At 40.5% G+C, this 24,335-nt stretch overlaps 2 protein-coding genes across 2 annotated transcripts in view; one reads left to right on the forward strand and one right to left on the reverse strand.

Moving 5' to 3' along the window:
* The window catches only part of ano3 (anoctamin 3), a 386,470-nt gene that overhangs the window by 96,705 nt on the left and 265,430 nt on the right, over nucleotides 1-24,335 (reverse strand). Inside the window, exon 14 of the mRNA XM_073049723.1 lies at nucleotides 23,538-23,598. Within this exon, the coding sequence (XP_072905824.1) occupies nucleotides 23,538-23,598 (61 nt within the window). The remainder of the gene's footprint in view (nucleotides 1-23,537; nucleotides 23,599-24,335) is intronic.
* LOC140729675 (uncharacterized) lies at nucleotides 932-24,308 on the forward strand. Its single transcript, XM_073049722.1, has 4 exons — nucleotides 932-1,147; nucleotides 8,701-9,607; nucleotides 12,781-12,951; nucleotides 23,202-24,308. Exons 2-4 carry the CDS (start codon nucleotides 8,731-8,733, stop codon nucleotides 23,372-23,374), a joined length of 1,221 nt encoding a protein of 406 aa, XP_072905823.1. The 5' UTR covers nucleotides 932-1,147; nucleotides 8,701-8,730; the 3' UTR covers nucleotides 23,375-24,308.

Raw genomic sequence — 24,335 nt, forward strand, 5'->3', positions numbered from 1 at the left:
TAACCTATTTTAGGTACCTACCATCACCTTTAAACTTCGTCCCCCTCTAACCTTAAAAATATGTCCTCTGGCGTTTGACTTTCGATTATAGGGGATTCACTCATGAAAACTTTCAACCTCAGTGAAGTTATTAAGAAAGTTGATTCCTTGAGGTCAGCAAGACTAAGACAGACCACATTACCTTTACAGAGAGCTTAGGAAACAACAAAATGTAACAGTCAGAGAGTAAAATAGAGGTCATGAATGTTATTTGAGGTGGGGGAAAGATGTGAGACTTGGGAAAGAGTAAGTATGTTAATAATCTCAATGGAGTAGGTACTTAATGTAGGTCTAGCTGTGGAGAGATTCCAGTTTTGGACTCTGTAGTATGGTACCTCATCAGGGAAGGTCTCCATGTGATGATGTAGGATTCTTGGGCAAAGCATTGTATGCATGGATCAAAATCACTTAAATATTGTTTAAGAATGCACTGTAAATGCTCCTAGTGTCAATTGTAATGATCGGGACTAAACCACAATAGTTAACACACTTCATGGACCTTGGAGGGATTGCCTGATTTTCTTTGATGATTGTCTTCTGTTGGAATTGAATTTAAGTAGCACGTCAGTAATATTATATTACCACAATACAATATATAGGACAAATTCATTTTTAAGTCTTTAGAAGACACCAATCTAACCAAAATTCCTAAAAGAGGGCTTTGTGTACTGAAGTGGCTTTAAATCAAGCACAGCACACCAATCACTTCTACTTTATTGAAAATCTGTATCCACCAGCACTGCTAACAAAAGACTTGCTATTTAGTAGACTAATATTACTTGGCCAGGGTGCTGATCTAATTAACTAAACAAAAGATTATGCGTCACCGAAATATTTCAGCAGAGAATTGATATGCGGTTAAGTGAAAAGAACACACCCATCTTACCTGTTAAGTGTTTGCTGTACATGTAAATGAATGCAATCAAATGGCTGATCAGGTTGATCCGGTTCTGACTGTAAGAAGTATCCACACCTGCTCACTAAATTCATTCACTACTCCACTGCATATGCAGTTGTGCTCTCCTGAACTACACAGGACATAACTAACTTGGGAGACACCAACAACTCCTACAGTTTATTCCCTCTGAATCACATCGGCTGAAAGAAGGTAAGTGCTCTCTTAATTCTTATTTCTACAGTTTGGTTCAGTTTGAAACAGTTTGAACTGTGGAACAATTCTTACCTCTGTTCAATAAATCAGAGCCAACTACAGTTGTGGTGTACGATTCCTGCTTGGAATACACACACTTAACATCATGTCAACAAATTAAAGCTGCAGGGCACATAAGTGACAAACTTTTTCTTTCACTGTTTACAAAATCTTCAAGTGTTGAAGAGAATAACACATTTTCCAGTTGTATGTTTACACACAAGCCAAACGCTAAATATTAATAAAGAATATTCAGGCTACAACCTTATCTTTGGTAGTTACTAAATGAAGTATAGATTATGTGTGGATTGACCTCAGCTGTTGTTTTCCTTGATAAACCTGCTTAGTTAACTCGGAGTTATAAAGAATTTAGCTGCACAAAGCAGGCCTGTCTACTCAGAAAGCTTTTGGCAATGTTTGTGATCTATACAGGTGAGCTCACTCTCTGCTCCCATTCTCCTACAACAGTACAGAGTTGCAGCATAACTTTATGTAAATAACAGCACATTCACATTTGAGAGCATTTCTGTCTTAAAAAAATATGTCTGTGCTACAAGTGGACAGATACGTTTTCACAGCCAGCAACATTACGTCTCTTTATTGTTGTTCTCTTGACGTGAAAGTAAAAGTTTTCAATGGCGCATTAATAATACTTATTGAGTTGAATGCTTAAATTAATCTATACGTTATCAAGTTAAGGAATGCTTATCATGCATACTAATACTGAAGTTGGGGCAAGGTTTTGGAAAGGAGTTAATATTAGCTTTCATAAGATTTATGTACTCTGTGAATTTGGTACAATTAACATTGATATTAAGTAGTTTTGTAGCAGTTTATACCACAGGAGGCATTCAGCCCATTAGGTGTACCAAGCATTTGAACATTCTACAACACAAGAAAAATATCTCAAATACAATCTAATACACAGAAGATTCAATCAGATGCGAATATCATTTTATAGCTTTGCTGCAATTACACTGCAGGCATCATCTCTAAGGTCTTCACAATGCTCTGTGTTTCACAGCGGGCATTTCAGAGGACAGAGACTCCATTACGATTGAAATTATACTGCACGCTGTGACATGATATCTTCCCTTCTTGCACTCAGAGGTTACTTCTACAACCCGAATTTTGAGCTTACTCTTTACCATACTGTACCTTCACAATCCCTTAATTACTTCACAATTGATTGGGCTTGGAACAGGTTGCCAGGGTAGTACTGGAAGCTGATATGATAGTAGTGTTCAAGATACTTTTACATTGACACATGAGCATGCATAGAATGGAGGGATATAGATCATACACAGACAGGAGAGATTTAATTTAATTGGGTTGGCTGAAAGGTCTTTTCCTGTGCTGAACTCTTCTATGTTATATATGTTATATATCTTTTATGCTGGTTGACTACTCTGCCCAAGTCATACTAGGGAGGAAGCTGTTAAATGAAATAATTAAGTTTCAGTCACGAAGGCTTGTTTAAGGAGAAGATGAAGAGTGACTCAGTGATGTCCAAGGGTTTAGGTTAAAAATCCCCACTTTGCAAGAAAGAATATCCAAGTATTCTTGATACTAGTGATCTAGACAAGAGGTACGAACGAAGAGCAGCTTGCATTTGGTGCAGGTGATGAACTACTATGTGCAGCTGCAGAAGTAAGCTAGTGTAGGCCAGCTGAGGGATTTCAGATAAAGTCGAAGACTACATTTTCAATATGCTCAGGGATAAGAAATCCAAAAAGACAACAGTGACTGATGACTCCACACAAGAGTGAATATAATAGGTTGGAGTTTAAATCAGGCAGATCTAAGTAGGAAGTATGTCACAGAAATTGAAACTAGACACAATGGCAGCTTGGCTTCTCAAAGATAGGAATAAAGTAGAAACCAAGACCACCCATAGTTGGAGGGTGTTGTCCTACTGATAGAGGTGAGTCATTGTTTCAAACTTGGTTCTAATTTGAACTAAACACTACACTGGTATACTATCAGAATTCAGACTCAGTTAAGCACCTGCATAATGAAATTCAGAGGCAAAATACAACAATGGTAATCAATCAAGAAAGCTTTGACATTGTCACTGAGAATTTGAATGACAAAAAAAAAGATAATTTTTCCTCCTAATCACCAAAATATCACCATGTAACAGTAAAAATTGTGAATCACATACAACAAATATCATGTCACATGTCGGTGATAATAAACCTGTTTCTGATTCTGATTAAAGTAGCATTGGAATCACGTAAAGAGAATCACGTTGTGAGGCAAACCTGGATGAAAAGTAGGAGAAGGGCTATAGTGGATCTTTGAAACACATCTGTGGTAAACGTGCAGCCTCAGGCCTACAGTAGGAACGAACGATAACTTGCACTTTCATGATGCCACATGGTGAATACAACACGGTTATAAATGACTAGCTAAAAGATTTCCAAATCTCCCATGAGATAGATATCAATGGGGCCATGATACAAAGGGGATATACTACTAAAGAGTGGTATTGATAAAAAGTATAGTTTATCATACCCTAGACAGGGTGAAATGAAAAGGAAAGAAGGAATCAGATATAATTATTATAATAAAATTCTGTGATTTCAGTTCCTTAGGGGATGAGGATGTCAGGTTGAAAGGATTCCTCTGGTTCAGGGGTTCCCAACCTTTTTATGCCATGGGCCAATGCCATTAAGCAAGGGGTTCCATGGACCCCAGGTTGGGAACCCCTGATCTAGATGATGACAAAAAAAAAAGGGGATCAGGTTGTAATATCTTCCACAACTTTCAACATTAAGGGAGCTTGGCAATACAACAAGAAATGGAGACGATGATGTGGTCAATTGTAAGTTATATAACAACAGACAATAGACAGTAGGTGCAGGAGTAGGCCATTTGGCCTTTCTAGCCAGCACCGCCATTCACTGTGATCATGGCTGATCATACACAATCAGTACCCCGTTCCTGCCCTCTTCCCATATCCCTCGACCCCGCTATCTATAACAGCTCTATCTAACTCTCTTGAATGCATCCAGAGACTTGGCCTCCACTGCCTTCTGGGGCAGAGCATTCCACATATCCACCACTCTCTGGATGAAAAAGTTTTTCTGCATCTCTGTTCTAAATGGCCTACCCCTTATTCTTAAACTGTAACAGTAACTCTTGAAAGAGAAATAATCAATACCTAAGTATAAGAACAGGTTAAGTTACTCTTGAGGACTGAACTGACTTTTGAGAGTAAACTGGAGGAAAGGAATCGCGTGACACTCAGATAAATGTATGGGTCAAGCTACGGATTCTAGGAAGGTCAGAGGTGGGTTTGGCTGTCTGATGAGTTGGCAAATTAAATTCCAATCAATGACTAAATTGTATGTAAGTGTATCAGGAGGTGAAGGGGGATGAAAGCTGGATCTATTGGGTTTGGCTTTGGCGTCGGGGATGGTGAACCTATGGCATACTGCCCAAGGAAGACTGTGCAAGAATTTTGTTGACATGCAGCATGCAGTGCTGCCTTTTGATTATAAAAAGATAATAAAAAATACACAATGACTACTTTTACTGCCAAATGAAGTAGTAAATAATTTGTTACAACAGAAGGGCAGTGAGATGTTTTCACAGAATAACGTTTCAGACAATAACAATAATATTTAGAAATAATGTTAACTTTCAATTCTTTTAAAAAGATTAATACTAATAATATTTGAACATGTTTTCATAATGCTTCATTTATTTCAATTTGTCTCTGTTATACTTTCATTAATAGCAAAGCAAGGAATATATGCAAATAAGCCACAGAATTCATCCTCTTTCCTTAAGAAGTCCACAGTTATTGTCATGATTATCTCTGCTCAAAATTAACATAGCACATGGGAGAATTTTTTTTATAAGATTATCGTCAGTTTGGGTGCAGGCCTTCAAAAAGTTTTGTCATCCTTGTTCCGGGGGTGGGGGGGAGGAGGGAGGGAGAGAGGGGGAGAGGGAGAGGGAGAGGGAGAGGGAGAGGGAGAGGGAGAGGGAGAGGGAGAGGGAGAGGGAGAGGGAGAGGGAGAGGGAGAGGGAGAGGGAGAGGGAGAGGGAGAGGGAGAGGGAGAGGGAGAGAGAGAGAGAGAGAGAGAGAGAGAGAGAGAGAGAGACAGACAGACAGACTAATATCTCTAGTTACTCCTTAGCTTAAAGACTACTCATATCCTGAAGATCAAGGACAGAACAGATTAAATGTTCAAATGACAGGCCAGGCCAAGCCGGAGTAACAAGATGCAAGCTGAACTTTTGTTTCTTGACCGATTCTAGATCTTGGCCTGGTCAAGTCTTGATTTTTCAAGTCTGAATATCCCTTCATGGTCTTCACTCTATGTATTGTGGTAACTTAAAATCTCTGCATCCTTTTAGTTTTTGGCCCTTAGTGTATTCCCCATTCACACTGTCAAATCCAGATTCCTTGGCACCAACCTTTGAAATTCCATCCTCCTCCCCGTGAAACCTTGCTCTTTGGCTTACCTTCCAGTCATCAGATGTAATTTCTCTTTATACAGCATGTCTCAGTGTAAGATTTTGTTTGCTAGTGGCCACTAGCTTTTTTTTTCCATTTTGTTTCCTGTGAGGCCTTGATATGTCTCAATACATTATCTACACCACATAAATATATTTCATGAAAGATGCAAATAAATGCATAAGATCAGCCAATATATAAGGAATTGCTGTTGTGACCAAAATACCAATATAGTAGTCAAGACGGAATATTAGTGAAAAGTGATTTTCACCCAATTTCTATCCATCATTATTAGAAGAGTATGTAAGTTAACACAACATTCTGTGATCTTGATTCAGCTGAACAGACAAAAATGTATTGTCATAATTCTCTTTCCAAAGTTAGTCAATTCAAGTAAGATTAATGGTAAAACTCTTGGCAGTGTGGAAGATCAGAGGGATCTTGGGGTCTGAGTCCATAAGACGCTCAAGGCTGCTGTGCAGGTTGACTGACTCTGTGGTTCAGAAAGCATACGATGCATTGGCCTTCATCAATTGTGAGATTGAGTTTAGGAGCTGAGAGGTAATGTTGCAGCTATATAGGACCCTGGTCAGACCCCACTTGGAGTACTGTGCTCAATTCTGGTCACCTCACTATAGGAAGGATGTGGAAACCATAGAAATGGTGCAGAGGAGATTTACTAGGATGTTGCCTGGATTGGGGAGCATACCTTATGAGTGAACTTAGCCTTTTTTCCTTGGAGTGACGGTGGATGAGAGGTGACCTGATAGAGGTGTATAAGATGATGAGAGGCATTGATCGTGTGGATAGTCAGAGGCATTTTTCCCAGGGCTGAAATGGCTAGCACAAGAGGTCACAGTTTTAAGGTGCTTGGAAGTAGGTACAGAGGAGATATCAGGGGTAGGTTTTTCATGCAGAGAGTGGTGAGTGCGTGGAATGGGCTGCCGGCAACGGTGGTGGAGGCAGATACGATAGGGTCTTTTAAGAAACTCCTGGACAGGTATATGGAGCTCAGAAAAATAGAGGGCTATGGGTAACCCTAGGTAATTTCTCAGGTAAGGACATGTTCGGTACAGCTTTGTGGGCCAAAGGGCCTGTATTGCGCTGTAGGTTTTCTATGTTTCTATTAATTCAAACAGATTTTAACTTTGACTGCATACTAACATTGCCCCTGATACACTGTCTTAGCTTAGCCCCACATAAAGAAAATTATCTGATCATTGTGCACACATTGCTGATACACAACACCTTGAACTTTTAGTGGGTGAGGTAATCATGTGTTATACAGGACTAATGGCAGTGCTGATAATTAATTGTTGAAAATGTATTCTGCCTTTGTGGAAAAAAATATGGATGTGTTGTATAAAATGGTGTCCAATATAACAAAGTAACAGCTCACATGATTAAAAATAGAAAGATGATGATTTATATTATTAAGGTACCCATTATGTAACATCACATTAGTCCACCCTCAGATTAAGTAAAATCACACCAGTCATCAGTGACAAGCTTAATATTTTTGGCATTAAAAAATTCAATATAATTCCTTTGCAAATATTTTTCATTGACAGTTGACCTTCATTCAGGTAAAACCACACCTATTATTGTTCAATTTTAAAACAACAAATTAGGCTTTATCAGAGGTTGATTAGGCTACTATTCAAGCAGCCTTCAAAGGAAATATCTGAAGTTACGTACCCTGCTGAATAAGTCTTCAACCTGGAAATTAAAACATGCTGCACTGCATTTTGTGCAAATTGCATAAAAAATGGTTGTGTGGCTCCCCAGAACACTTAAGAGATGGGGAGGGAAGCAGATTTGACATAGCTATAGTGGAGGTAGACACATTGCCTCCACTCCTCAATCTTTCAATATGCATCTACCTCCACTACAACTAACTCAAATGTACTTCCTTTCCCATCTCTTGGATATTCTGGGTCAATGGCTAACATGGGGTGATCGGAGGAAAATACAGAGTGTTGTCAAAATCTGATTTTTACACAGAGTGTGGTGGTTACATGGAAAGCACTGCCAGGGTTGCTGGGAGGGTAGGGACATTTGAGAGACTAGACAGGTACACAGATGAAAGACAAGTGGAAGGCGCTATGAAAGGGAAGGGTGAGGTTGATCTTAGAGTAGTTTAAAAGGTCAGCTGAACCTCGGCGGCCTGTACTGTGCTGTACTGAACATGTAAGTGTGAACAGTGAGCAGGAAGGTAAAGACTGCAGGAAGATTGAACAGGCTGGCAAAATATCAGCAGTGCCAGATGGAATTTAGTGCAGAGATGTATGAAGTGATACAGACTGCCAGAAAACAAGAAAAATACACAAAATGTTTTCATTCTAAATGATGAGCAGACCTGTTTGATTTTATATTGGTGTTTCCCGATCACTTCATCCTGCATCCCCCACCCATCCACCTTCCACCTATCTGTCAGATTGGGCTCCTTCCCCTCTTCCCCTCCCACCACCTTCTTATTCTGGTTTCTGCACCCTTTCTTTCCAGTCCTGGTGAAGGATTTCAGCCTGATACTCTGACTGTTTATTCCCCTCCATAGATGCTGCCTAATTTGTTGCGTTCCTCCAGAACTTTTCAACTAACCTCTATTTTCTGTCTCCCTAAACCAACTTGATGTTCCTGCTGCTAATCTCCAATTGCATTCTGAGCTTTGCTCATCACCTTTTATGTGACAGTTTTTCAGGCATTTGCTACAAACCCATGTAGGCAACCTCTCTTCATTCCTTTCATCAACTTCTTTTGGTTACTTCATCAAGCATTTCTCTGGTAATGGTGAAATGCAATTTGCCTTTGGTTCATTTGTACTGACTGCTGAATGAACACAAAGGTGAGCAGAAGTTTATTAATTATTTTTCCATGATTATTGTTTCTGTAAATGTGTTCATATGCAAATTAGGTTTGTCACTCAAAATGCAACAAGCTATGCTACAGTTCAATTTTATTTGTTGGAGATATAAACTAAATTCCAAAGAAACTACTATGGAAGTTTCTTAGCCGTATTTAATTTGATGATCTTTTCCAGGATTCAATTCAGCAGATATTTATCAAAGGAATGAACACAATGGAATTGCTTCTGAGAGTTTTAATATCCTCTTGTCTAACTTGCCAACTATGGACAATTGGAAGTTCAGAATCTACAACTGAAAATAGTACAACAGTTTCAAAGATAACTTCTACTGTCAGTGACACATCAGTAATTACCACTGTCAGTATAATTTCTGTAGAATCAACCAGTAACAATCCCACCATTACTACTTTCACAACAGATGTGACCACACCCATGGAAAGCTCTAATACCCCACACACTACATCAGCGAAAAGCACCCCTTTACCTATAACTACAGAAACAAGTCAACCCACTGTAAGCAATGGCACAACTGAAGCAGTAGAAACTACCAGCAATCCTAATATGACCACGGCAAATCCTAATGTGACAACAGGAAATTCTAGTATGACAATAATAAGTCCCAGTGTGACACCAGAAAATTCTAATGGTACAACGGCAAATTCCAATGGGACAACGGCAAATTCTAATGGGACAACGGTAAATCCTATTGAGACAACGGCAAAACCCAATGGGACAACGGCAAATCCTAATGAGACAACGGTAAATCCTAATGAGACAACAGCAAAACCCAATGGGACAACGGCAAATCCTAATGAGACAACGGTAAATCCTATTGAGACAACAGCAAATCCTAATATGACATCTAATACCACAGAATATACTGTTACAACTGTTACAGATTCTGGATCAACAACATCCAGCAATACTTCAACAACTGTCCCAGATATGAACACTGGTACAACTCCAACAACTGTACGCTCATCTACTGACAGTACGACAATCAGTACTACAATAACAACCATCAATGATTTCACTATTACGACAATCAATACAACCAGTGAAACAACTAACAATGGGAAAGGTAAGACCTCTAACAGAAATATCAAGGGCATGTTTTGTTAGGTTATCTTCCCAGCATTGCAAAGAGCTTGTAACTCTGAACCACAAAAAACCAAAAGAAAGAGCGAAACTCTCTTACCCACATTCTTTGCTCTAGGTCATAGAGCTACAGAGCATAGAAGTTGGCCCTCTGGCTCATTTAATCTGTGCTGATCTATTATGTTGCCTAGTCGCATCGACTACATCAGACCATAGCCCTCCATACCTCTCCCATTGATGTACTTACCTAAATTTCTCTTAATTGTAGAAATCAAATCTGCATCCAACATTTGTGATGGCAGCTTGTAATATACTCCCACGCCCTCTGAGTAAAGTAGCTTCCCCTCATGTTCTCCTTAAAAACATCACCTTTCACCTTTAATTCATGATCTCTAGTTTGAATCTCAATCTGGAGCACAGATCTGGAGGCATCAGGTATGGAATCTGTAGCATTGATCTGTACTAAACACTTAATTTTAACTAAGGTCTCACTGATATCTTAAATTAACTGAGATTTGTAGTAATCTGCAGCTAATTAAGCTTTGTAGTCTTAGCTGACAGCATTTTCAACCTATGGAAACTTCGGGTTACTGACAGTTCTCAGGAACATAACCTGGGAAGTGTCTCTGTACATTAAGTGAATGATTGTCCTGTTCTGAGCAAGATGTTCAGAGATCATTTTCTGCTGTGGTACAGCATGGATCAGGAAAAGAAAAGTTCAACCTGTGCAACTAAGTTAGCAACCTACTTGCCTCTAAAGATTTCAATCTATACTCAGTGGTTACATTACTGGGAAAAGAAGTGGTACCTGGTGTGGTCTTCTGTTGCTGTAGCTCATCAACTTCAAAGTTTGATGTGTCATGTGTTCAGAGGTGCTTTTCTTCACACCTTTGTTGTAATGCATGGTTACTTGATTTACTGTCACCATCCTGTCAGCTCAAACCCGTCTGGCCATTCCCCTCTGAACTCTATCATTAACAAGGCATTTTCACCCACAGAACTGCCGCTCACTGGACGCATTTTGTTTTCCACACCATTCTCTGTAAACTCTACAGACTGTTGTACATGAGAATCCCAGATCAGCAGTTTCTGAGATAACCAAAATATGCTGTCTTGCACCAACAATCATTCCATGGTCAAAGTCACATTTCTTCTGCATTCTGATGTTTGCGCTGAACAGCAACTGAACCTCTTGACCATGTCTGCCTGCTTTTATGCATTGAGTTGCTGCCACATGACTGGCTGATTAGATATTTGCCTTAACATGCAGGTGTACAGCTATACCTAATAAATAGGCCACTGAGTGTACATTAATGCTAAAATGGAAAAGCCAAGTAATTCAGAGTGTAATATTACTCTTTTTTAAAAGAACTATTATGGCTTGACTTTTAATTGTGAATCATTTGGTTACAGTTTTGATTCAATTTATAATAATACAGCACAGCCTGTGAGTCTCTGGCCAACGAGCCCCTGACAGATCTGAGAAAGTGTTTGTTATCAGTTTCATTTCACTGCACTTTCCCATTGGCCTTGTACCAATCTCTTTACTTAGTGTCATCTGGTTTCAACTGTCCTGCCCAACTACTTCATAACATGATCTATGCTCTAAAATGACAAAGCATTTTTAAATTTGAGCATGTTCTTCAGACAGTCAGAGAGTCAGATTTATATGGGTGATTATGCCAACCTTCCTCACCCTCTTGCAATCTGGACAGTGACTGGATTGAGATCCCACTCACAGACACCACTGACAAGACTTTAACAGAAGGGAAAGGAGGGGATGAACCTTTATCTCCTGTCAAAGCTCCAGGTAGTTTAAACTCATTTTATGCATCTTCGACATTCCACCACACTACAAAAAAAAACCCAAATTATTTTATTTTATTTATTTTTTTAAAAACTTTTTTTATTGTTTTCAAATAGTTACAGAATAAATGTGTATGAGAAAAAAAAATGTGTTACCCAGCTCCCCTCCCCTTAACCCCTCCCCCCTAACATCCCTGGAGAGAATAGTTAATTAAGATTGCATATGATTACGACCATGACTTGCTTCTGAATGACAGAAGAACACTGCCTCTAGTGGACAGAGATAGATAAAGAAAAGAAGACACTACATGGCACTAACAAGAGAAAATCTGCAGATGCTGGAAATCCAAGTAACACACACAAAATGCTGGAGGAACACAGCAGGCCAGGCAGCATCTATGGAAAAAAGTACAGCTGACATTTCAGCCCAATAGAACTAGTAACTCAGAAAATGGGCTTCACTGGCTTTGCCTTCTCACCAATGGTTCAATAATTCAATTTAATATCAGATAGTGTATACAGAGCACAACCTGAAATTCTTACTCTTCATGGACATCTCCAAAACAGGGAAAAAGAATCCCAGAATGAATGATAGTTAACGTTAGAACCCCAAACCCTCCTCTCGCCTCCCACGCACACAAAAGCATCATCCTTCCCCCTCTCCTTCTCCCACCTGCTCCAGCAAAAGTATCAATCCCTACCGCCCACCATGCAAGCAATAGCAAAGCCCAAAGAGACCCTGATCTACAGTCCATCAAAATCTACTGTCCATCTCAACCCTTCAGTATCTTTGACTGGCTCTCTCTCTCACGAGTGAGGGAGTGAAAAATATCGCTCCTACAACAACGACAGGGTGGGCCAGCAGCTTGCTCCTTTGATGTTACAATCTGCCATGTCGCCAGTAGACAGAAAGCTCTGAGAGTCCCAATCAGAATATAGGGGAAAAAAATCAAACCTTAACATTTTTAATCTGGAAGCTCAACACTACCTGAAGCTCATTCTAAACTTCTTTGCTGCTATTCAGCAGAATCAAAGTGAATTCATTTGACATTGTACTATAAGAAGCAACTCTACAGCAAAATATGCTTAACTTACTTCTTTGTGAATATAAGTATTCCCAATGGGCAGACTTGTAAATGCAACATAGGGAAACACCAATTAATATGTGCATTAAGCTACTGAACTAGTTTTGCTTCAACTTCTGCACAACTGTTTACCTCTGAATTAAAACTGCTATATGAAAAATAAACCAGTAAATGTTATGCTGTAATGAGCTAAGGCATTAACAGTCTGCAGTAGCAGGCCAGATTTGCTAAATTTGTAATCATAATCATTTCCATAACGTTTTAGATGCATCTGCTACTGAGAAGGAAAATCAAGGAGGTGTGGTGATTGGGGCAATACTTGGCACCATCTTGGGTCTCACCCTGGTCTTGCTTGTTGCTTACGTGTTGTGTACGCGCAGAAAGTCAGACAACATCAGTCATCGCAGACTGTACGATACCTTCCCTAATGACCCAGGTAAGCAGTAAATCAAACCCTGCATCAATGGTGTTGACCCTTTTACACAGCTTCAGTTAGTTATTGGGGCAAACAAAATTAATGTATTCTGCTGTTCCAAATAACTACGGGCTCCAGGGTTCCAGCGGGATGTTGGCAGGCTCATCGGAGTCCAAGTTTCATTGGACTTAATTCTTCAACTGGAACGTCTAGCTGTTCATCCAATGAAATACAATAACCTGGCACAATACAGATTAAACTGAGAAGAAATAGTTGCTGGAAATAGTCTATGCATACCTCTCTACCTCAATTAATTCTGTTTGTAGTGCTTTATTTTTCTAAAATTACAGCTGGTATTTCCATGGTGTTTTTGAATGCTTGTATATGGCTATGATGGGCACATACATTCAGCAACTGATGAGTCTGAAATAGTATCTCGCCAGGTTTCAAAGTTAACCTGGGACCATTTATGGCAATCATATGGGAACTGCCTCCCAAAGGAAAGCATTAGCCAGAGGGTGGTGAATCAGTAGCACTCACTGCCACAGATAGCTGTGGAGGCTAATCATTGGGTATATTTAAGTGAAGGTGGGTTTGTTAAGTTATTAATTAGTAAGGGTGTCAAAGATTATGCGGAGAAGGCAGGAGAATGGGGTTGAGGGAGGTAATAAATCAGCCATGATCAAATGGCAGAGCAGACTCAATGGGCCAATAGCCTAATTCTGCTCTTAGGTCTCATGTCCCAAGAGAAGGATGCTAGCAAGCTCCAGGGGAGAGGAATGCTCACCAGTCAAAGGAAGATCTGCCCCATTAAACTACTGCACCTGGGGAAAATGTAAATGCCATATGTAAGATATTCTAAAACTATTTAGAAGTTTTCACCATTCTGTTCCCCTTGCAAGACTGCTACACATTTGATGCCAATACTAGTTCTTTCTCTACACCTTCACGTCATTCGATTGAAATACTTATCCATTTTACTCTTAAGAGTGTAATGACTCCTACCTCCACTGTTCCCTGCTTCCAAATGTTGGCTGCACTGAAATCAATGGAACCAAATTTCAAAATTGGTTACAATGCAACCATTGACTGTAGGTGAATTTGCAGCCATTTTAGTTTGCTTTGTTCCGGTGGTGAAGTGGCATTTGCATCAGTCTTCAGAGCAAGAGGTCCTGGGTTCAAGTCTGGCTGGCTCCTTGCTCATGCTGGGTTGAACATCAAGCTAGCAACCTGGCCTCATAAAACAGCCAAACACTAAAGAAACAGCAAGGTTGCTGCCCGATGCGCCAGAGTGGCGCATGGATTATCTTAGTTTACTAGCTCAGTTAAGTGAATAAACATTGCCTGGCGGATCAATTTGAGCCTTCATAGCCCACGGCAAAGCCTCTCCTAACATACAAACACTATCACCTCACATCCCCTGATACTGATATACCACTCAGTACCCTCAACATCTTGGACATGCCCTGTTCTTGTTACAACCATCAGGGTTGAGGTACCGGAGTCTGAAGACCCACACTCAATGACTCAGGAACAGCCCTTCGCCTCTGCCTCAGATTTCTAAACAATTCATGAATCAATGACGCCTATCTCATTATTGCTTTTTATTGCCTTATTTAGTTTTGAAATTTAAAGTAATTTGATGACTTTGCACTGTTCTGCCGCCACAAAACAACAAGCTTCACATCATTTGTCAGTGATAGTAAATCTGATTCTGATTCTTGTTCTGAATATAATTCAGTGTCTGCTTCCCATTCTATTTCTTGGCTTCCTGACGTTTGTGGACAGAGCAACTAGAAGAGAGGTCATACTGAATCTCTAACTAGGCAAAGAGTAAGTCAGGCAAGCATTTCAGAGATAGTGATAGTGCATCCCCACTGCCTTCATTGGGGAAAGCTGATCACAACCTGGATTTGTTACAGCCCAGATATAAATCAATTGTGATGAGGCATCCCACCACCTCACGCTCTTTTAGGAAGTGGACTCCTGAAGCTGAACAGGCCCTGAGAGACTGCTTCGGTACTACTAACTGGGATGTACTGCAAGGGGGGCTCTGTGGGGGCGTTGAGGAGGTCACTGAATGCACAACGGACTATATTAACTTTTGTGTGGATGCCGTTGTCCCTGTTAGAACTGTTCGCTGCTATCCCAATAATAAGCCCTGGATCACTAGTCACATCAAAGGCCTCCTAAACCAGAAGAAGAGGGCCTTTAAAGATGGTGATCGGTTGGAGCTTAAAAGAGTTCAGAAGGAACTCAGAGTGCAGATAAGGGGGGCAAAGGAGCAGTATAGGAGGAAGCTAGAACAAAAGCTGCAGAAAAAAAGCATGAAGGAGGTGTGGGATGGGATGAAGATCATCACCGGATGCGGTGCAAAGCGGGGGGCGAACATAAGTGGAGATGTGGAGAAAGCGAACCAGCTGAACAACTTCTTCAACAGGTTCGACAGCTCAATCTCATCCTCACCGCAGAAATCCACACCAGGCTTACTTCCCTCACAGGAAAATAGCCACTCACAGGAGACCTTGCCCACGCCCAGGATTACGGCTGCACAGGTGGAAGGTCAACTGAGGAAGATCTGTACCAGCAAGGCGGCTGGACCGGATGGAGTTTCCCCACGATTACTGAGGGCCTGTGCGACTGAGCTGGGAGAACCACTACAGCGCATCTTCAACATGAGCCTGGAGCAGAGAAGAGTACCCAGACAGTGGAAAACATCCTGTATTGTCCCGGTACCGAAGAAACCACAACCAAAGGAGTTGAATGACTTCAGACCTGTTGCCTTGACGTCGCACGTGATGAAGACCATGGAGCGGCTGATAATACAGAATCTGAGGCCACAAACCAGGCACGCCCAGGATCCTCTTCAGTTTGCGTATAAGGAGAAGGTGGGAGTGGAGGATGCTATCACGTATTTGCTGCACAAATCACTCTCTCACCTAGATGGGGTCAGTTGTGCTGTGCGGATTACATTCCTTGACTTCTCTAGTGCCTTTAACACCATCCAGCCCAAGATCTTAAGGCACAAACTAACAGAGATGGGAGTAGACTCTCACATGGTGGATTGGATAGTGGACTACTTGACAGAGAGACCTCAGTATGTGCGGTTGGGAGACTGTAGGTCTGACACGGTGGTCAGCAGCACAGGAGCGCCGCAGGGAACCGTACTCTCTCCGGTCCTGTTCACCCTGTACACATCAGACTTCCAATATAACTCGGAGTCCTGCCATGTGCAGAAGTTCGCTGATGACACGGCCATAGTGGGGTGTGTCAGGAATGGACAGGAGGAGGAGTATAGGAAACTGATACAGGACTTTGTGATATGGTGCAACTCAAACTACCTGCGTCTCAATATCACCAAGACCAAGGAGATGGTGGTGGACTTTAGGAGATCTAGGTCTCATATGGAGCCAGTGATCATTAATGGAGAATGTGTGGAGCAGGTTAAGACCTACAAGTATCTGGGAGTACAGTTAGACGAGAAGCTAGACTGGACTGCCAACACAGATGCCTTGTGCAGGAAGGCACAGAGTCGACTGTACTTCCTTAGAAGGTTGGTGTCATTCAATGTCTGTAGTGAGATGCTGAAGATGTTCTATAGGTCAATTGTGGAGAGCGCCCTCTTCTTTGTAGTGGCGTGTTGGGGAGGAAGCATTAAGAAGAGGGACGCCTCACGTCTTAATAAGCTGGTAAGGAAGGCGGGCTCTGTCGTGGGCAAAGTACTGGAGAGTTTAACATCGGTAGCTGAGCGAAAGGCGCTGAGTAGGCTACGGTCAATTATGGAAAACTCTGAACATCCTCTACATAGCACCATCCAGAGACAGAGAAGCAGTTTCAGTGACAGGTTACTATCGATGCAATGCTCCTCAGACAGGATGAAGAGGTCAATACTCCCCAATGCCATTAGGCTTTACAATTCAACCGCCAGGACTTAAGAACTTTTTAAAAGCTATTATTAATGCTTTTTGAGATAGTGATTTAGATGCATATCATATTTTTTTACTGAGTTAAGTATTGTATGTAATTAGTTTTGCTACAACAAGTGTATGGGACATTGGAAAAAAGTTGAATTTCCCCATGGGGATGAATAAAGTATCTATCTATCTATCTATCTATCTAGTGAGCACGAATTCCTGACCTTCAGCACAGCCACAGACAAAGACGGCAGTAGACAATATGGGAAAGCATTTAATTGGGGAAGGGTTAATTTTGAGAGTATTAGGCAGAAACGTTGAGAACGAGTGTTCTCAGGGAAAAACATAGCGTAAATGTGGAGGCTGTTTGCAAGGGGTTCAGAATAGGCTTGTCCCAGTGAGACAGGGAAAGGGTGGAACATTTAGTTAAGAGGAAGAGGGCAGTGTAGTTAAGGTTTTTAAAATCAAACATCAGACAGGACTCTTCAGAGTTATAAGGTAGCCAAGCAAGAGCTTAAGAAAGAACTAGTAGAGTTAGAAGGGAGCATGAGAAGCCATTGGCAAGTATAAATTAGGAGAAACCCATGACATTCAACATGAGTGTGAAAAGCACAAGGATGACCAGAGGGAAGGTGGGACTGATCGGGGGTAAGAGAGGAAGCATGTCTCTGGAAGGTCCGAAGTGTACACTTAGCTTCAGTTGTCAACAGTGAAAGGGATGTTGATGAATGTAAGGCTGGCATGCAACAGGTTAATGTGCTAGAGCACATCGAGATTAAGGAAGTTGGCAGTATTGGAGATTTGGAAAAACGTAAGGATAGTTAAGTCCCCAGGGCCAGACTGTATATACCTCAGGTTTCTATGGGAACCCAAAGAAGAGATTAATAGGGTATCGATGACAATCCTTACAACCTCCCTAGCCACAGGATGAGTAACAGGATTGGAGGAATGGCAAATGCTGTTATGCTGCTAAAGAAATGTAATAGATATGTTATAGACCAGATAAATGTAATAGAGTAATTATAGACCAGTGAGCCTTATATCAGTGATGGGTGATCTAATAGAAAGAATTCTTAAGAGGACAGGGTTCATGAGATTTGGAGAAGCATAGTTTCATTAGGGATAGTCAGCATGGCACATGGGAAAGAGTCCTTTCGCCCACTGAGTACACTTTGACTGCTGAGCACCAATTTACAAGAAATCTACACTAATCCCATTTTATTCTTGACAATCCCCAGATTCTAGGGGCATTCATCCACACACTAGGGGCAATTTACTGAGGCAAATTGACCCTCAGAAGTGCCTACCATTGGTAGATGAGAGCAAACCAGATCACCCAGAGGAAAGTTGCATGTGTAACAAGCAAACTCCTCATGGGGAGTACACACGAGGAAATCTGCAGATGCTGGAAATTCGAACAACACCCACAAAATGCTGGTGGAACACAGCAGGCCAGGCAGCATCTATAGGGAGAAGCGCTGTCAGGACTGACGATGGGTCTCGGCCCGAAACGTCGACAGTGCTTCTCCCTATAGATGCTGCCTGGCCTGCTGTGTTCCACCAGCATTTTGTGTGTGGCATGGAGAGTACGTCAGGTTAGGACTGAAAAAAGGTTACCAGAACTGGGAGGCAGCAGTGCATCACTGCGGCTGTGTAGTGTGCTGCCCACGTCCTGTCCGCAGCTTCTTTCGTTTCTCTGAATTGTGATCCCATTACAAAAAGGAGGAGAAAAGGAAGAAGGGGGCAGAGGGAGAGAGGATGGAAATTAAGATAGCTCGGGTGGCTTTAGCCTGTAGCAAATGAAATGATGTTGCTTTGCACAAATCTTTACAAATAACTAATCTAAATATCAATGTGCTTTGTGGTATCTGGCAGATAAAGAGCAAGTTTGGGTCATTATGGAAATGAATCAATACAACTTGGTTTTTCTAACAGAATCCCCAATAGATTAAATGTAGAATTACAGCAGAGAGGCAATAAACATTTGGCCCATCACAAAATAACGGAGGCACTTTCAAGCTTCATTGAATGTTTGTTATAATTGTTATTTCTTGGTATTTCAATTTGTAAGAGAACTGCCCACACAACCCCGCTTTTGAAAAGGTAGCAGACAAAGGAAAATTATACATTCGTGATTCTGCAGAAGCAATTCTTTGCGATGTATAATTACACACACCACAGACACACAAAAAGCACAACCTGCTACAAATCACAGTTTATCCATGTTCAGAAAAAGCAAAGTAAGGTCTTTTCAAGTTTGACACCAGAAGTTAAAGGCAACAAAGAAGATCTATCACATCTAAGATTACTTTCACTTTTTTAAAAACCTGGCAAATAGTTCCTGTTTGTATTATTGCAATGATGTGAGCTGTATCCACGAAGGGAAAAAAGTTATTTTGTATAGTTTGACAGGTATTGTGTGAAACAGACGTTATACTTCATTTATTGTCTAGGTAGACAATCCATCCAATCCCATTCTCTGCTCTGTTCTAACATTTTGCAATTTGTTTTCTCTTAAGTACTTAACCAGCACTTTATTAAAAATCTTAATTAATTCCTGTTCCAGCTCATAACCAGCAGTTCACTGGGATAAATAACACCACATGAAAAAATCCAAACTTCCATCAGCAGTCAATTGCAGTTTGACGTTTTGATCATTGTTGAAAAACCTTTCACAATTTCTATGTGAAATAGTAAGATTTTATCACATACTTCTACTTAGATGCAAACCATTTTACATTTATGGAGCATTTATCATGAGTTCAGGAATGGCAAAAGTCATAAAGGCTGATAAATTACCTTTTCAATGTAATAGGAAAACAGAAGTGATGTTATGCATAGCAAGATCCTATTAACAGCAGTAAGTACGGTAAATAGCTAGGTTATCTGGTTTAACTCTGGTTAAGAGAGAAATGTTGGGCACACACGCACACTTTTAAGTGTCACACTAAGTGCTGAAGTAAATCAGTAGATCAGGTTGCATCAATGGAAACGAATAAACAATCAACATTTTTGGACTTGGCTCAAAACGTTTACTGTTTATTCCTCTCCATAGATGTTGTCTGACCTGCTGAACTCCTCCAGTATTGTGTGTTTTGCCCTGGATTTCTAGCATCTGCAGAATTTCTCCTGTTTACACGTTTAAGCGTCATTAAATTCAAGGCAAGTTCAATTGCAGCCCAATGTTCAGTTATAATGTGTTTTCCCAGCAGTCCATCATGTTTTGGGCCTTCAGTAGTTGCTGAAACCTTACTTTTTGCTTATGTCCTCATGGTAGTCTTGGCAAATGGGCTGATTTAGGAAAGGCAGCAATTTCCTGGATTGGATGGTCAGAGTTAGGTCTTTATTCTTTGAAGCGTAGAAGGTTGAGGGGAGACTTGATAGAGATATTTAAAATTATGACGGGGATAGACAGAGTTGACGTGGATAGGCTTTTTCCATTGAGAGTAGGGGAGATTCAAACAAGACGACACGAGTTGAGAGTTAAGGGGCACAAGTTTAGGGGTAACACGAGGGGGAACTTCTTTACTCAGAGAGTGGAAACTGTGTGGAATGAGCTTCCAGTAGAAGTGGCAGAGGCAGGTTTGATTTTGTCATTTAGAACAAAAATTGTATAGGTATATGGACAGGAAAGGAATGGAGGGTTATGGGCTGAGTGCAGGTAGGTGGGACTAGGTGAGAGTAAGCGTTCAGCACGGACTAGAAGGGCCGAGATGGCCTGTTTCTGTGCTGTAATTGTTATATGGTTATATAGTTGACAGAAGTGCAGGATTTCAGGCACAAGCAATGCTGGAGACTTTTAAGTGTTTACTTAAGTTATTTCATTCACTGACATAAGTGAGTACTGAGTCACCGCCTACCCATTCTAAAACACCAAACCATATCAGTACTAGAATCAGAAAATCTTAGAAAATTTAAGACATAAGAAGAGGACTTTAGGCCCACCATGCCTGTGCTAATCAAGTAAGAATTACCTGACCAAATTCGATCTTCTAGCACTTGGTGCACAGTCCTGTAGGCCACTGTTCAAACCTGATGAGGGTTTCTTCTTCTAACATTCTTTTAGGTGGAGAGTTCCAGATCACTACTGCTGTGTGTGTGTTCTTCTTGAACCCCCCAAAAAAACTTCTCACCAAAGATCAGCTCCCATGCCAGATCTTGATCCCTCTGCTTTGGGACATGGGTCCTTCCCATTTGCTCTAGCTCGGGGTCTTGTCACTTTATACATTCTTTTAACAACCTGGGGCCTAATTCAACTTGGCCTGGTCCTGCATCTATTCTCAAAGAATACTTCTTTCTTATCCTGTTTATTGAGGGGGAATTTCTTTACTCAGAGAGTGGTAGCTGTGTGAAATGAGCTTTCAGTAGAAGTGGTAGAGGCAGGTTCGGTATTGTCATTTAAAGCAAAATTGGATAGGTATATGGATAGGAAAGCAATGGAGGGTTATGGGCTGAGTGCGGGTCAGTGGGACTAGGTGAGAGTAAGCGTTCGGCACGGACTAGAAGGGCCGAGATGGCCTGTTTCCATGCTGTTATTGTTATATGGTTATTCCATCCAATACTTCACACTCTATTGCCTTATGTATAACATCAACACTATGTCCTTCTTTTGTGAAGAGATTGAGAAAATATACCCACTTTCTCCATTTCCACAAATTGGGTATTTCGTTCATCCCTAACAGGCTCAACATTTTGCTTATTTTCTTGCTTTTCATGTACTAATAAAACATCAATGGATTTTCATTAATTTTATTGGTCAATGTGCTTTTGCACACTTTCTTAGCTTTCATATTTTCCTTTTTAATTCCACTGCTATACCTCCTGCATGCTTCCAGACTTTCTGCCAGATTGTGTTTATGGTGTCAGTTTCAAGCCTTCCTTCTTTGCCTGTGCATCTTCTCATCTAGGGGATTCTAGATTTAGTAGATCCATCCTTTCCCTTGCGGGGAACACAGTTAATCTGACACCTTTGAATCTTTTTCTGAAGTGCCTCCTCTTGCTCTGACATTAATTTATCTTCTAGTATCGGTTCCGAGGCCACTCTTCTCAGTCTAGTAAAATTGTCTTGTCTCAGCTTAAAATAATTGATTCTGTTTTATCCTTCTACAACTACCCTACATTAAACTAAATCATGGCAAACCACATAAAATTCTCCCCCACTGATACTCTTTCCACCTGCCAATCTTAACTTCGAAAACCAAAAACAGAACTAGTCACTACTCCCCGCCTCATCTTGGGTTTTAAGTATTCCGACTGAAAATACTCTCCTGTATGTAGCTGAGAATTCTGTATCCTCTTCTTCTTTTACAATGTATCCCAGTTAAAATTATTGTAAATGAAATCCACCACTATTATGTACTTGTGCTGTCGACATAGTCAGAAATTTGCTCTCCCTTCCCCTGCTGATTGTTCGGAGGTCAACAGTGCAGTTTCGGCTCCAGTATGCACCAATAATTATTCCCTGAGTTGCCATTAGTGAACACTATCCTTGAAAACCTAACCATTCATGAATTACAAAGCAGCATAAATTAATACTGGATAACAGTACAAAACAGACAATGGCATTATCAGCAGCATATTTTGTTCTCAACCGATTTTCCGATGTTTATTTTAATTAATTTCCCTATTACCTTGTGCAAAGTTTATTTGAACAGCTAGAAAATGAATTTTGGATTCTCTCTTTAATGCATGTGTGCTCAGTGATTCTATTATCTCCAACAAACTTCTGTTCTGAGGGTCTAGTTTTCTTTATTTAAGACACTAAAAACACATTCAAAGTTTGTGTTGTGTGGGCTCTTCACAGACTCTTGTTCCAGAAATATCATTCTGACCCAGTGAGCAAATAATTCCATCACAATATTCATAATGGTGTAGCAGTTTTAGAGTAGCAAACAGCACTCACAAGCAACATTAGATATTCTGTAGCTGCCATGCTCGCTATGTTATTCTTATGATATGCAGAATAACACTAGGTAATTACAGTGGCCAATTAATCCACCAACCATCGTATGTGGGAGGAAATCAGAGCAGCCAAGAGAAATCTGTACGGTTACAGGGAGAGCTTGCACACAGACAGCAACAGGGGTCGGGTATGAACTCAGATGACTGGAGAGGTAAGACAGCAAAATGCTGCCCAATAACTTCAACTGCACTAGGATAGCATCATAACAATCAGAACTATTCTCCTGGAGATGTACTAGCTAATTCTCGGAAGTGGGTTAATGGCAGTGGACGACAGCACTAGCATAATTAGATCGCTAACACATCACTACAAAATGATCAATCCACCATAACACATTACCGTGTACATCTGCATGATTTCTAATGCATTTACCTTCTATTTGAATTTATTTACAGTCCTTCGTCTGAACACAGACGACACTGTGGATTTAAGGTATCAGGATGGAGCAGCATACTACAACCCTGCTGCCATGAATGACCCATCACCTTACAGCGGACAATCAGAGGGCAATGTTAACTATGCCATACAGATGGATGACTTACCGCCTTCGTACGGAAATGTCGCATAAACTAAATCACAAGACAAACATCTTAGACAGATACAAGTGAAAACCGTAGGAGAGAATTTACAGATCCTTTTGCTATTGTCAGTAGTAACATCAAATATGTTCCATCTGAAAGAATGGGTAGTTTATTCAGATAAACAAACAACAAATTTGGAACTGTACTCACCCCAAAGAGCCATGAAAATGGCAAAGAAAACTGTGCCTCCATTATCAAACAAATGTGTTACCTGGAGGAAGAGAATGGAAAGAAATCCTAATTACCTTGTTATAGAAAATGATCCTCAATCAAAATACAATGCATAGAGTATTAAAATGGCATTTCACACACATTCTACATGTAGAGAATGGATTTTTCTCTAATTGAGAGAACTTTTAATAAATTAGACCTCAGTGTTTTACTTGCACGTTGGCATAGTTGACAGAGTTACATACAAGTTCTTAATATTAAATAGAATTTAAGTTTCATGAGAAGATGTATGTTTTTATATCAATGTTTGTTCAATGATAAAATTCCTTGTTTGCTACCAGTGCTGAACATAATTATAATGAACAGCAGAAATGTGCTTGTACTGTGTGGCATAGCAGTCAGCATTTTAGAAAAGACATGGGTGCTTTGGTATGTACATTGGTTTTATGAATTATCCATGTTGCCACGTTTTGGGAGAAGTTACATTTTGTCTTTCCATAAGGATTTTATATGGTATAATGGAAATATTCCATTTAACATTCTTAACTTTTGAATCTCTGAATCTCAAGTGCAGTGATCTTTAATGCTATCATCTTGAAACTATTGCCTCCGTTTCAAAACATTAAGGTATCCCTGCAATAATATTTTGTATAAAAGAAGTTCTGACTGTGAGCAGTATAAACTAATTTGATACTACCTTGCCAAGGTATACTTAACTCTTTGAATAAATGCCGATAATTATTCTGGTAACACACTGCTGTTATTCCTTTGCAATAT

This window comes from Hemitrygon akajei, chromosome 6 (assembly GCF_048418815.1).
Source record: "Hemitrygon akajei chromosome 6, sHemAka1.3, whole genome shotgun sequence".
In the NCBI taxonomy this organism is placed as follows: Eukaryota; Metazoa; Chordata; class Chondrichthyes; order Myliobatiformes; family Dasyatidae; genus Hemitrygon; species Hemitrygon akajei.

Coding starts and splice junctions, on each gene's coding strand:
- LOC140729675 (XM_073049722.1), top strand. CDS start 8,731: ATGAACACAATGGAATTGCTTCTGAGAGTTTTAATATCCTCTTGTCTA. Junction 9,608..12,780: donor AACAACTAACAATGGGAAAG/GTAAGACCTCTA, acceptor ATAACGTTTTAG/ATGCATCTGCTACTGAGAAG. Junction 12,952..23,201: donor TACCTTCCCTAATGACCCAG/GTAAGCAGTAAA, acceptor ATTTATTTACAG/TCCTTCGTCTGAACACAGAC.